Genomic DNA, 13,936 nt, shown 5'->3' on the forward strand with positions numbered 1-13,936 from the left:
TGTCTGAAGAAGGGAGAAGCAATCTTACTCTTGCAAAAATATTGTGCTTTTATATCCTATCGTCACCAATAGTTGATAAATGCTCATTAAATTAATTGTTTCATTATATTAAGTTAGAGCAAAGAATCTCTTATTGGTCCTCATTTATCAGTTTTGCTTTTATTGGACTCCTACGTTCCTATACCACTCTATGAACACCTTCAAGCTGATTTAGCATCACTAAAGTAGTGACTAAAACCATCCCAGGCAAATATCATCTTTCAAGCCCAAAATAGTCTAAAGGCACAAAATTAGCAACTCTGTATAATACACACTAAGAGGGATCTTATCAATATTTCTACAACACTAAAAATGGATAAGAAAATTAAACTTCCCTCGTTCCTTCAAGTGCTACATAAACAAGAGACTAACTTACAGCTTGCTAAGTCGTCTTGCTGAAGACAGAAATTCTCCCATAGAATAAATTTAGTGATGTTAGCACCATATGTCTCCGTTGACAACACTAGATAAGGTGACCACATGAATATAATGTAATCTCAAAAATCCCAGACAAAATTTCCGTACTATCGCCACTCAGCGTAAACAAATCTCAGAATCAGACAGTGACTCACAATAACGTAGCTGAAAATTACACACCTAACCCACACCTGCAAATAAAAGAAGTGACATCACTTCCTATATTTTCAGATGTGTGGGTTGGGTGTCCAAATCTCCAAATCTTTGAGGGAGCCGGTCGGCCGAGCGGACAGCACGCGGGACTTGTGATCCTGTGGTCCTGGGTTCGATCCCAGGCGCCGGCGAGAAACACTGGGCAAAGTTTCTTTCACCCTATGCCCCTGTTACCTAGCAGTAAAATAGGTACCTGGGTGTTAGTCAGCTGTCACGGGCTGCTTCCTGGGGGTGGAGGCCTGGTCGAGGACCGGGCCGCGGGGACACTAGAGCCCCGAAATCATCTCAAGATAACCTCAAGATAGATCTAAAAAAGCAACTATATGGGTAGGATGGAGACTGTCTCAAATGGTCAAATCAAAATAATATCTACATGCAACCGTGTAGTGATTATTTGTGTCATCTGTTCTGACTGAGTTTCAGGGTTGAGAGATAGGTATAGGAGCAGATGACTTCTGACTTCTTAGCAGCTTAGATCTTTATCTCTTCTAAGAGATAAAGATCTCTTTATCTCTTCTTCTTTATCCCTTCCTTTATCTCATCTAAGCCTTACCCTTCTAGTTTTCTCTGGAACACGACACTCTTATCGGTTTCAACCAGGTCTCTAATCAATGCTAGATTTTACTAGAGCAGGCTAGTAGAGTAGTCTGCACTAGAGTAGCTAGTAGATTTTGCTAGTGCAGGCTTGTAAAGTAGCCTGCACTAGAGTAGCTAGTAGATTTTACTAGTGTAGGCTAGCAGAGTAGACTCGCATTTCATGTTCTCTCCTGATTTCATGTATGATTTTAACCACCCTGTGAGATGGGAATACTAGATGAACTCACAGCTAGCCTTTGATCTATACTCTGCAATCCTTCATATATAATAGAGCAGCAGCACATTGCAGTGTATGCCTAAGTTTGATAACAAAAAATGGAACGTCCGGGTACTTAAGAGCATCAATGTCATCGTGACCTCTAGATCAACACCAGCATCAGGGTCAACAATACGGTGTCAAGTAACTGAGCATCTCTGCATGTATTTTTTTTTAATGTAAGGCGAAATATACCCATTTCTTCTTTTATGTTAATATTTCATCTGTTTATGTTATTAATTGTTAAAAATCTACATACAAAATGTATTTAAAGAGCTAGTTAAGACTGAAAAGATAATGCATAAATAGAAGTGTTGTCATAACGAGAGTTTTCTGTGCTAGAACACATTCACAGCGCCGCAACACAACAAATTTCCAAGTTAGGAATGCGGAAGCACCTGATGAAGTAAGATTATATCGTCAACACTCGCACAACTAGTAATAACAAAATATAATTAATTAAATAATAATAATAACAATAATAATTGGAAAACATCTCGCGTTACAGTATTATTGGAACGTTCGTTGTCACTTGAAATTAATGCAAGAAAGATTGTCTTCAATGTCATATGCAATAAGTTTTGAACTTTAATGGCAAAACGGTAATGTTTGAATGGTTATCTCAAAAATGGTAATGTTTCAACATTTATCACAACAAGGTAATGTTTCAACGTCTATCACAACAAGGTAATATTTCAAGATTTATCTCATCAAGGTAATGTTTGAACGTTTATGACAACACTGTAATATTTGAACAATCATAACATGGTAAAACATTTATATATGAACGTTTATCGCTACATGGTAACGTTTGAACGTTTACTAACAGGCCTTCACAGTAACATATGAACGTTTATTGCTACACGGAAACGTTTGAACGTTTACTAACAGACTTTCACAGTAACATATGAACGTTTATCATAACATGGCAATACTTGAACGTTTATCATAACCTGGCAATACTTGAACGTTTATCACAACATGGTAATCTTCGAACGTTTATCATAACATAATAATACTTGAACGTTTATCATAACATAATAATACTTGAACGTTTATCATAACATAATAATACTTGAACGTTTATCATAACATAATAATACTTGAACGTTTATCCCTACACGATAACGTTTAAGCCTTTACCACCAGGTCTACTCAGCAACTTATGAACATTTATCATTATTCGGAAGTGTTTAAACTTGTATCACTACAAGGCAATTTTAAACGTTAAAACTATTGCCTCCACTTAGATAAGTACAGCGACTCTCAACGTGTAATCTTTTCTCTAAATTATTAATATAAATTAGCAGTGATTAGTTGTGGCAAAGAACACAACATGTCAAGGGTTTAAGTTCAAGTTCAAAGTATGTTTATTGAGACAAGAAAAAATACATCTCAAAGGGATAGAGTAGCTTAGGCTATTTCTACCTCCCTTTACTTCAAGTCCCTCAAGGGGCGCACAAATTCAGTGAGTACAAATACACAAATCACAACACAAGAATCCCATTTAACATTGCAGGTTAAATGTTAAGCACTGCATATAAGTGTTACACTCTTGGGGCAAAATTCTTGTAGCTCCTAAGTATACTGTCTATCATACCATTATCACACATCCAAACAAATTGATGTGGTACACTACTTATTTCCTTATTTCTATATTTATCAATAAGTTGACACTCTAATACATAATGTTCTAAGGTGTGGGTGTGCGGCATACTACATAATTTACACTCCTTATCTTTTTTACTGACATCAACACCGTATTGCCAGATATATTTGTATCCTAGTCTTAATCTCATGTAAATTGAATCCTTCTAAGTAGATTTTCCTCTACCATAGGTGAAGGACGAATTTGTATTTATCATTGAATAATTTTTAAGTGTGTTACTACTGTCCACCATTGCCATTCTCTTTACCATTTCTTCACCCTCTTGGATCATCTTGATTCTTGTTTTTATTTGTTTCAAGGTTATCTGACATATAACATAAACAAGAGTCAAGGGTTCCAGTTCAACCTGTGATACAACTCCAGAGAGGATCAATACATTTATTTACTTATTTTTATTTATTTATTTATTTATACATATTCAAGAAGGTACATTGGGTTTGTGAGGGTACATAGCATGGCGTTTACATTCTTGTAAAGCCACTAGTACGAGCAGCGTTTCGGGCATGTCCTTAATCTAACAGATAATGTTAAGTAGGTAAATTCTAGCAAAAAATATAAAATGTTAACAGGTACATTGCAAGAATAAAAATGAGAGATTAGTAGGTATATTAAAGCACATCGATAGCTCTGATTGATAGCATTGACAGCTTGATTGATAATTTAACAAAGATTAATAGTCACAATGCAGCATATTGATAGCACATATAAGACGACAGTAGTGATCACAATGGTAAAGTTGTTTGGCTTAGGTACAAAAATATTGGGGGATTGGGTAGCACTAGATACAGTGCAAGTTTAAAGCACAAGATAAGAAACTATGAAGGCGAAATTAGGTACCTTTTGGTGTTGTTTTTGAATGACGCAAAAGTTGGACAGCTTTTCAATTCATTAGGGAGTGAATTCCATTGAGTAGGTCCCTTTATTTGCATAGAGTGTTTATACAGATTAAGTTTGACTCTGGGGATATCAAAGAGATATTTATTTCTGGTGTGTGGTGATAATGGGTCCTATTACATCTGACCAGGGAGAATTTCAGAGCAGGGTTTGCATTTAAAAACATGGTTTTGTAAATGTAATTGAAACAAGAGAATGTGTGGGGTGAGTTTATGTTTAGCATGTTTAGGGATTTAAACAATGGGGCTGAGTGTTGTCTGAAAGCAGAGTTTGTTATTATTCTGATAGCAGATTTCTGCTGGGTGATGATGGACTTGAGGTGGTTTGCAGTGGTTGACCCCATGCACAGATACCATAATTAAGATAGCGATAGATTAATGCATAATATAGTGAGAGGAGAGCAGAGTTAGGTACATAATATCTGATTTTGGAGAGCATACCAACTGTTTTAGAGACTTTCTTAGTTACGTGTTGTATGTGGGTGCTGAAGTTGAATCTCTTGTCTAGGAATAGGCCCAGAAACTTTCCATAATTTTTATTACTGATGTTAACATTGTCTATCTGAAGCTGAATTGCATTTGTTGATCTGCTTCAAAATAAGATGTATTGGGTATTTTCTATGTTTAGTGTGAGTTTGTTGGTTGACATCCATAAGTGAACTTTTTAAATTCATTATTCAAAACATTATTTAATGCGTGTGGGATGGGGTCTGAGTAGATGAGGGTAGTATCATCAGCAAACAATATAGGTTTAAGAATGTTAGAGACATTAAGCAGATCATTGATGTATATAAGAAATAGGAGAGGTCCCAAGATCCTGCCCTGTGGCACTCTTACGGTTATTGGTAGAGTGGGAGAGGTTATATCATTGACTGTTACACATTGGTGACTATCACTAAGATACGATCGGATATAGTCCAAGGCAAGGCCTCGGATCCCATAATAGTGGAGTTTAAGTAAGAGGTAGTTGTGATTAACAGTATCAAAGGCCTTTATCATGTCAATAAAGAGTCCAATTGGAAACCCATTTTTGTCAAGGGCTGAGTATATTACATCAAAGAGACTAATAATTGCATCCTTGGTACTCTTTTAGGAGCGGAAGCCGAACTGACAAGGGCTGAGTATTTCGAATTTTACGAGGTAGGAGTAGAGCTGTTTGTAGATAATTTTTTCAAATATTTTTGATAGTATGGGTATGTTTGATAATGGTCTATAATTGTTTATGTCTGCCGGATTGCCTCCTTTATGAACTGGCGTTACTCTTGTTTTTTTAAGTATGTCAGGGAAGGTATGACACTAGGGATTTGTTGAACAGCAGAGCTATAGGTGGCGCAAAGGCGTGGGTGGCGCTCTTGTATACCGTGGATGGTATTTCACTGATGTTCCCAACTTTGGTTTTTAGTGAGTGTATGATGGGCACAACATTTGTCGGGTTGACTGGCGAAAGGAGAAGAGAGTGTGGATAGCTGCCTGAGAAATATGTGTTAATATGTATCTGAGTCTGGGGGATTTTTCTGCTAAGGTTAGCACCAACCGATGAAAAGAAGCTATTAATTAAATTCATTTGCCATTTCTAAATCAGTTGACGGAGTATAGCTCTGATAGTCACGGAGGATTTAAGAGATTTATTTGAGAACAGGACAAAGGTATATTCACAATGGTCGTCTCGCAATACAATCTCAATGGCGTGACATATCAGTTAGAAAATCATTTGAAGCAACGCGGTGACTTGAACTAGCGATCTAGTGAGTGAGGCAAGTGTCTGGAGTCACTAGAACGCTGGTTCAAATCTCCGCTCAAAATGATTTTATACACATAATTGTATTTGATTATATAATATACAAATAAAACACAAATGCAAAATGTTCCTTAAATAAATGTTACAAATTCTGTGACAGGTGAATAATTAGAAACAACTTAGCCGGTTATAAAGTCATTCACAACTTTAGGCCTAATAAAAAAAGGAGTTGGCACAGCTATCTACTAACAAAATACCTTAATTTGCAATAGTGGCATTAGTGACAGAGACGACTACTATGAATATACTTTTGCTCAGTTCTCTATTAAATCCCTCAAATCCTCCTTGACTAATGGAGCTATTTATTGAGTTCTCAATACTAATATAACTGCATTCTCAGAAAACCTTAGGAATCTTATCAAAATAACAATCTAAATAAAATCACAACATTCTAGGAGGTGACTTCAATACTTGACCTGTGTCAATAAAATAACCCTCAAGTCGACTATTTTCTAAGCAGCATGAACTCCTGTATGCTAATCCCCACAATCACCAAGCCTTCCCGAATCACTCAAACATCCGCTACTACTTTGGATCACTTATGGACTAACCTAACAACTCCCCTTGCATCTGGTATAATCATTGAGAGAACAACTGACAACTATCCTACCTTCCTCACAGCAAACATGGACATAACACCACCAGATACCAAGAAACTTACCTTCGGGTTAGACAGTGAAGCAGCAATAGGCAATCTCACAAATGCATTTCACAATATAAACTGGGAATCCGAATTCAATAATACACATGATATAAATTCATTAACTAACACCTTCCTTTCCAAAACCCTAAGCCTCTACAACACACACTGTCCTCTCCTCACCAAGCAAGTAACAGCCAAAAGATTAAACAATCCCTGGCTCACACATGGCATACTCAAAGTAATCAACGAGACATATGAATATGGAAAAAACTTAGGATTGGCCTAGTCACAAAAGAAGTAGTTAAGAGGTACTCATCAATACTATCCAGTATAATAAGAAGTGCAAAACTTACCTATTATGAGATTAGATTCAAAGAAGCAAAATGCAACATGAAAAGCACATGGAAAGCCATCTCTAACATCCTAGGATCTAAACAACATTCATATAACCAGATAAAACTCTCCAAGGATGGCTATTCACCTGCAACAGATTTAGAAACGGCAACTGAATTTAATAGCTTCTTTTCATCGGTTGGTGCTAACCTTGCTAGAAAATTCCCACAGATTCAAACACATATTAACACATATCTCTCAGGTAGCTATCCAAACTTTCTTCTCATTTCACCAGTCAGCTCGACAGATGTTTTGTCCACCATTCACTCACTAAAAACCATAGTTGGGAACATTAGTGAAATACCATTCCACGGTATACAAGAGTGGCTCCCATGCCCTTGCGCCACCCCTAGCTCTGCTGTTCAACAAATCTCTAGTGTCAAATCTTCCCTGATATCCTTAAAAAGCTCAAGTAACGCCAGTTCATAAAGGAGGCAATACGGCAGACATAAACAATTACAAACCAATATCAAATCTACCTATATTATCAGAAACATTTGAAAAAATTATTTACAAACAGCTCTACTCCTACCTCTTAAAATTCAACATACGTACTAAGTCCCTGTCAGTTTGGCTTCCACTCCCAAAAGAGTACCAATGATGCAATTATTAGTCTGCTTTATGTAATCTACACATCTTTTGACAAATATGAGTTCTCGATTGGACTCTTCATTGACCCGAGAAAGGCCTTTGATACTGTTAACCTTAACTACCTCTTACTTAACTCCAACATTATGGAATCCGAGGCCTTGCCCTGAACTATATTCGATCTTATCTTAGTGACAGACACCACTATGTAGCAATCAATGATACAACCTCTCCCACTCTACCATTAACCGTAAGAGTGCCACAGGGCAGCATCTTAGGACCTCTCCTATTTCTTATATACATCAATGATCTGCCTAATGTCTCCAACATTCTTAAACCTATAGTATTTGCTGACGATACTATCCTCATATACTCAGACCCCATCCACACACATTAAATAATGTTGCAAAAAAATAAAAAAAAAGTCCACTTATGGATGTCAACTAACAAACTCACACTAAACATAGAAAAGACCTACTACATCTTATTTGGAAGCAAATCAACAAATGCAATTCAGCTTCAGATGGATAATGTATTCAACTCGTCCTCTTAAAATTACGTCACTTTTCACTTGCATGCGCGCTATGGCCAAAAATCGACGTAATTTGAATTGATATCGGCTCACGAAAGTGATGTACTATCCCGTTTTCTGTTTTGAGTCCTAAGGCTTACTCTGTTAGGTTAGTAGAGGAAACTTTCAATTGACGGTTTTCATGACGTTTTGAAGCCTTAGGAGAACTTTCTGCCCTCCTAACCTACCAGAGGACCCTTAACTTGCTGTTTTGGAAACAAAAAATCCAAAATTTATTTTTCATTTTGAAATTACATCCATTTTCGGTCATACGGGCCAAATGGCCAAATTCAGATGTAATTTGTAAGTGGACAGGTTGTAAAATTGATGGAAAGTTCCTTGGCCTATACTTAATTAAGACAAGAGACTCAACTTCAGCACCCATATACAACACATAACGAATAAAGTCTCAAAAACGGTTGGTATACTCTCTAAAATCAGATATTATGTTCTAAACTCTGCTCTCCTCTCACCATACTACGTGCTAATCTATCCCTATTTTACATATGGTATCTGTGCGTGGGTTTCAACCACTGCAAACTACCTCAAGCCCATCATCACCCAACAAAAATCTGCTATCAGAACAATAACAAACTCTGTTTTCAGACAACACTCAGCCCCTTGTTTAAATCCCTAAACATGTGAAACATAAACTCACTCCATACATTTTCTTGTGCATTTACATTTACAAAACCCTGTTTTTAAATGCAAACCCTGTTCTGAAACCTTTCCTGGAAAGATGTAAGACCCATAATCACCACACCAGAAATAAATATATCTTTGATATCTCCAGAGACAAACTTAATCTGTGTAAACACTCAATGTAAATAAAGGGACCTAGTCTATGGAACTCACTCCCCAACGAATTGAAAAGCTGTCCAACCTTTGCCTTATTCAAAAATAACACAAAAAAGTACCTAATTTCATCTTCATAGTTTCCTACCTAGTGCTTGAAACTCGCACTGTATCTAGTGCTACCCACTCCCCCAATATATGTACCTAAGTCATACAACTACACCATTGTAATCATTGCAATTATCTTATATCATGGTTGTTATATTGAACGCATATTTTACTGCATTATACCTTGAAATAATCCTCAAATTATGCTACAATATACCTGTAGATAATCCTCAAAATTTACTATAATGTGCCTACTAATCTCCGTCAAATTTTCTTACAATGTACCTGTTAAAATGTTTTCAATTTAAATAAATAAATAAATATACAAATAAATAAATAAATCTTAGCGTTCCGCATGATGTTTTATGGGCTAATAAACACTACTGGTACTGTAAGCGCCATCATAATCGGCTATAAAACAAGTAAAACACTATAAACTTTAGTAATGAACATTATTTATTTAAATATCTACATAATGATACAATGAGGTATTGTATAGGAGTAATGATAAAATAGTACACAAGACGGTTCGACAAAGCTTGCTTTCAGATTGTCAAAACCGTATACAGTATTTTGTTGTTAGGCTGCGTTACCTTAGGTTGATCTGAGACTTGGTTGGGTAAACCAACTATGTTAAGCTGGTTTACGTTAGTTTAGTTTGGATTAGATTGGGTAAGGTTGGGTTAAGTTGGGTTAGGTTACGTTGGGCTGGGTTAGGTTAGGTTGAGCTAAATTAGGTTGGGGTGAGGAGGGTTTTAAGTTAGGTTAAAGTTAGGTTTTAAAATCCGTTGGCGAACCGTCTTGCATACGATGTGACCTTGTATCCATTATATACCTTTTTTTTATTTATTTAATGATACATTTTGGCAAAGCTACTAACACCTCAATATGAAATTCAGGCTAGCACACCTGGATTTCAATCAAGATTTGCTCTACGATACCATGTGAGAAATAGCTTGCGGCACTTACTTTATGACAAGAGAGTAGAATAGCACGGCCGTGTCAATATACCCTTACTGGCGCATTACATAAGCAGAAGACACAATCAACTACATATGTGCAGGAAGCACACTCAACAACATTGACAAATGCAGGAAGCACAGTTAGGCCATACGCAAAGATTTAATTATAGACGGACATACACATATAGGCATAGCGGACCATTCCTGATATAAAAGATGTTGGAGAAACAACCAGCCACACAAACTGGTTAATCAGGGAAAACTGTTACACAGATGGAGGGGACAGAGTTAGCTACATAGACACATGTGGGGAACACAGACAGATGTAGGGGACACAGATAGGTGTAGGGAACACAAGCACCTACACACACACATACACACACACACACACACACACACACACACACACACACACACACACACACACACACACACACACACACACACACACACACACACACACACACACATATATATATATATATATATATATATATATATATATGTGTGTGTGTGTGTGTGTGTGTGTGTGTGTGTGTGTGTGTGTGTGTGTGTGTGTGTGTGTGTGTGTGTGTGTGTGTGTGTGTGTGTGTGTAGGTGTTCCCTACACCTATCTGTGTAGGAAACATTGACAACTACACAGGCAGGTGCAATGGCCATAAATAGATTAAGAACATACACAGGTGTAGTGGACAGACAGCTGCACGTGCACAAGTAGGAAACACAGCCAGATACACATACATAAGTGAGGGGGATGCAGGAAGCTATACAGACGGCTATATGGGTTAAAGGCAGCAACACATGCCGCTACACAAACAAGTGTAGGTGACACAGCCAGCTACACAGAGGAGTAGGGGATTCAGACAGCTGCACAGACCGGTATAGAGGATACAGGGAGCTACAGTGTAGAGGGCTACAGGCAGACATACAGACAAGTGTAGGGTGAGCACCAACTACACAGACAGGTGTAGGGGTGGTGTAGAGACGGCGTCACTGCCCGGGGTTGCCACCAACCTTGGCCTTGCATTCCTGGCATAGCGGGGCGCAGGCTTGCTTCTCGCCTCCACTAACACTCTCTATAAAACCACCGCCGCACACCCCTCCCCTTGGGAACCAGATCGTAACTCTCTACCAATTGATATCTTACTGCTCTTCGATGTCTCCCAAGATTATCACCAATTTGTAAAATGCTCAATAAAAACTTGAGCATTCGAAGTTGTCGGTTAGACGCTATCTGTGTGATTTATATGTTTTATTAGAGGTCAAACTGAAAGAATGACGGAGTAGCGTGTTTTGCGATACTTCAATATTGCTTTCAGGGGTTTTGTGTTCAGTAATTGACGATGACAGATTACAGATTCATATATCAAGGTTCATGTGAGTTCGGGGGGATGGTGGTGGTGGTTGTGGTGGTGGTGGCGGTGGTGGTGGCGATGGTGGTGGCGGTGGTGGAATTAGAGGTGACAGTAGTTTTTTCTCAGGAATATTCCTGCGCGGGCCCTAAGCCTCTGGCTGGCCCACTAAGATAGTGGTGACGCCTGTAGTGACAGTAATGTAAACCTTGGTGATGCTGGGATTGCTAGTGATGGTATCCACTGGTGGTAGTGGTAGCAGTAGTGATGGTATCCACTGGTGGTAGTGGTAGCAGTAGTGATGGTGATGGTACTGGCTGCAGTAGTAAGTGGTAAATAGTGTTACCACTGCTTCCACCCTTACCACTCCACTCATCCTTACCACAACCTCCACCGTTACCACTACCACCATCAGTACCACTACCAGTACCACAATCATACCTGGTATCACTACCACTACCGGTAACATAATACCACTCCGCCTTTAACAACTTTCCTCAACAAAACTTCGAATACTGATAAAAACAATTAGATTCTAATTATAACTTTCTTAGGCAGGCCTTTGAGTGAACTTAAAGGAGTTCACTAAAGGAACTTGAGTGAACTCACCGCCAGATTACCAGCTGCTCGTGCAGTTAAGAAATGTGTTTGCTTGTTGATAAGGTCGGTAATCTTAGGTGTTACGGTAAAGGGAGCCTGTTTTAGCAGAGATCTATTAAGACCGATGCACTGGGGTAAGAGGTCAAATGTTAATTGTTACCCTTCTGGAGATTAGAGTCGTACCTTCCACTGATGACTATATTTTTGGGTCACTCCTGCTGAGTTTCACCCAGTGATTACATTACAATATCCTTTTCATTCGTTTGTGTTTGTGCTCACCTAAATGTGCTCTCTAATATGAAACTCACCTAAACTTACTTACCTAAACGTACTTTCCAAGATATGCCTCTAGATGTAAGTTAAACAATATTTCACTTCCTACACTAGTCATTCTGTCCTCATAATACGTTGCAGGAAGGGCCAAGTATATTTAAGTCAATGTGTACAAACACACTTTGGTACTGTTCATTTAGCATTTCACACATTTCTTTTTCATTCTCAGTAATCCTGTTTCCCGTTCTCAATCTCTGGATTTTATTCTTTACATGCAGTTTGCTTTTAATGAATTTATAGAAAAGGCCTGGATCTCCTTTACATTTGTCTGCTATACCTTTCTCAAAGTACATTTCTGCCTCTCTCCTCAATGCTGTGTAATTGTTTCTTGTTTACCTGTAGTGCTGATATATTTGTGGGTTAGGCCTCTTCCTATATTGAACTCATTTTCTTGTCTTTCCTCTGGCCCTCTCACAATTTCTGTTGAACTAATCTTTTTTCTGGTCCTGCATCTCTGCTTTGGTATGCATGTTTGTGTACCTTCATCGTATATTTCGCAAAATTAGGCATACATCTCATTTACTTCCTTGCCAAGTAACAAGTCTGTCCAATTAAACTCATTAAAATATTTTTCAAGTTCACCATAGTGTCCTCTCTTGAAATCGAGTTAATTTACTGATTCAATGTTCCCATTCTCCTCTAGATTTTATCGTAAAGCATATTTAATTTCCAACAGAACATGATCACTCTTTCCCAATGTAGGAAAGTACTGGATGTCAAATATCTCTTCTTCTTTCCTGGTGAATATTAGATCCAGTATTGACGAAACATCCCTCCTCATTCTTGTGGCCTGCTTGACGTGTTGATACATGAATGTCTCCAGAATGAGGTTTACAAATCTGCCTGTCCAAATGTCCTCTGTTCTTGCTTCGTAAGCCTCCCAGTCTATTGCCTTCAAGTTGAAGTCCCCCAGTACCAACAATCGTGATTTACCTTATCTGTTTTTTACTATAATTTCACTCATGACCCTTACGAGGCCCTCTCGCTTGTCATCTAGTTCCGATGTCCATGTGTTGCGTGTTGGTGGGCTGTAGGCATTTACGATTATCAGTTTATCATCCTGATTCTAAACCTGCAATGACTTGTTGCTTGGTGTGTAGACCACTAGCCACAGTGCCAAAGTAGTGGAAGGAAGATTCACTGCGATGTGGTACGAATAAGCCACTGGGTACTCCTGTTTCAAGCCTAGCAAAAAGATATCCAGAGACATTGCAGTAGCCATACATAGACCCAGACTTGGTTACAAGTGCTGCTGGGAGGTAATAAACCCAATGGTTAACCCCACCAAGATTATGTTATTAAAACAAGACTAAACCAGTACGCTAAAACAGAAGCGGAAAAGAAACGGGAGAAAAGGAGGAAACCCCACCTCCATTTAAAACTCAGACCCAAATATCACAGTAACATGGTAAGTGCGAATAACCAAACTCAATTTGGTTATGGACATTTCGTTTTGAGTAGTTAAATCTAAAGCAACAACAACAATGTAGACCACTAGCTCCTGAGCCCCACCTTAATTAGCGCCAGTTGTAGGCTCTCCAAGAACATCAGTTGTTATGGTAGTTTCAAAAACAACATCCGCCCTCCGTCACCCAACACTATTTTCAGGTTTATTTTCACACGTTTTTATAGGTTCATCTCCAATTTGCCTTGGCCCTTGCCGATCTTAATAAAACAAATCGGTGTCCAGGTATGACCCTGAATGAGTT

General features: G+C 38.3%; 1 protein-coding gene across 3 annotated transcripts in view; it reads right to left on the reverse strand.

Moving 5' to 3' along the window:
* Positions 1–13,936, reverse strand: part of LOC123766248 (uncharacterized) — a 123,203-nt gene that overhangs the window by 50,417 nt on the left and 58,850 nt on the right. For 2 of the 3 annotated variants that reach the window (XM_045755289.2, XM_045755290.2), the window contains one exon: positions 1–3. This exon is cut by the window's left edge and continues 242 nt beyond it. In XM_045755289.2, coding sequence (XP_045611245.1) covers positions 1–3 — 3 coding nt within the window. Of the gene's footprint in view, positions 4–415; positions 615–13,936 lie in introns of those variants that run through there. The other variant, XM_045755287.2, reaches the window with a different exon arrangement.

The sequence above is a fragment of the Procambarus clarkii genome, chromosome 9, assembly GCF_040958095.1.
Source record: "Procambarus clarkii isolate CNS0578487 chromosome 9, FALCON_Pclarkii_2.0, whole genome shotgun sequence".
Lineage (NCBI taxonomy): Eukaryota > Metazoa > Arthropoda > Malacostraca > Decapoda > Cambaridae > Procambarus > Procambarus clarkii.